The 1,329-nt window shown below is 57.0% G+C and overlaps 1 protein-coding gene across 1 annotated transcript in view; it reads left to right on the top strand.

Annotated features, from left to right (window-relative positions):
• Positions 1-1,329, top strand: part of LOC104499645 (merlin) — a gene marked incomplete at both ends in the record, with an annotated part of 10,542 nt that overhangs the window by 7,659 nt on the left and 1,554 nt on the right. The window contains 2 exons of the mRNA XM_010143176.1: positions 284-406; positions 756-973. Coding sequence (XP_010141478.1) covers positions 284-406; positions 756-973 — 341 coding nt within the window. The remainder of the gene's footprint in view (positions 1-283; positions 407-755; positions 974-1,329) is intronic.

The raw sequence follows: 1,329 nt of genomic DNA, 5'->3' as shown, positions 1-1,329 counted from the left end.
TGGGGGGGTTCAGCCTGGAGCAGAGAAGGCTGCGGGGAGACCTTAGTGTGGCCTTTAGGTACTTAAATGGGCCGATAAGAGAGATCCATAGAGACAATTTATGATGGTTTGTAGTAACAGGGTGCATCAGGTCACCCCCATTTAGCGAAGTTCCCCATGTTCATAAGGAGAGAGGAGGCAGCAGCGCAGTCCTGTGCTCCAGCCTCCACGCAGTGACCCTTTGTCATCCTATGGAAAGGCTTTCTTATGTGATTCCTCACTTTCCCTGATCCCTCTTTCCTAGATGGAACGGCAGCGCCTGGCCCGAGAGAAGCAAATGAGAGAAGAGGCTGAGAGGACAAGGGATGAGCTGGAGAGAAGGTTGATGCAGTTAAAGGAAGAGGCGACAATGGCCAACGAGGCTCTGGTAGGTCCCTGGGAGGTTGTTTTCCCGAGGCACTGCAGCTGTTCCTCGCTCTTTCCACTGCTGAAGTGTTTTAGGAGGCATGCTGTGACCATCCTGTGGCTGTTCTCAGACTGTTGGTGGAGGCAGATGAGGAGGCTGGATGGAGCTGACCTCATCCTGTTGGTCTGCTGAAGGAGGAGGACTTGGGATGGAGCCTGGGCACATCCCGGTCTTGGCTGCAGGCTTTGGTGGGAGGGAAGGACTCTGGGCTGTGCAGAGCGAGCAGCTCAGGGCCCTGCTCCGGGGGTTGTGAGTGCGTTCAGGGGGACATTCGATGCGCTCCAACGGCTTAATGTGCCTTAATTCTCAGATGAGGTCTGAGGAGACAGCGGACCTGCTGGCTGAGAAGGCTCAGATCACAGAGGAGGAGGCCAAGCTCCTGGCTCAGAAAGCGGCTGAGGCTGAGCAGGAGATGCAGCGAATCAAAGCCACGGCCATCCGGACAGAGGAGGAGAAGCGGCTGATGGAACAGAAGGTGCTAGAGGCAGAGATGTTGGCACTGAAAATGGCGGAGGAGTCGGAGAGGAGGTCAGAGGGTACAACCTTGCAGCTGCCTCTGCTTTGCTTTCCAACCCCCTCCTGGCTTAGCTGAAATGGTGCTTCATGGCTTGAGTTAGTCTGTCCAAAGGTTTGCAGAGAGCCTTTGGCCTCCTGTGCCTGTAAAGCAGCAAATGGCCCCAGGGCTCAGCTGGTGTCTCTCTCCATAGAATCACAGAATCACTGAGGTTGGGGAGGACTTTCAGCTCCTCGAGTCCCCCCGTTCCCCAGCACGGCCAGGTCCCCACTGCCCCCTGTCCCTCAGCAGCACCTCCACATGGCTGGGAAACCCCTCCAGGGATGGGGACTCCACCACTGCCCTGGGCAGCCTGCGACCAGCCTGCACC

This window comes from Buceros rhinoceros, unplaced genomic scaffold (assembly GCF_000710305.1).
Source record: "Buceros rhinoceros silvestris isolate BGI_N320 unplaced genomic scaffold, ASM71030v1 scaffold7449, whole genome shotgun sequence".
Lineage (NCBI taxonomy): Eukaryota > Metazoa > Chordata > Aves > Bucerotiformes > Bucerotidae > Buceros > Buceros rhinoceros.
The sequence above is the reverse complement of the archived record's forward strand: the minus strand, read 5'-3'. Positions and strand labels throughout refer to the sequence as shown.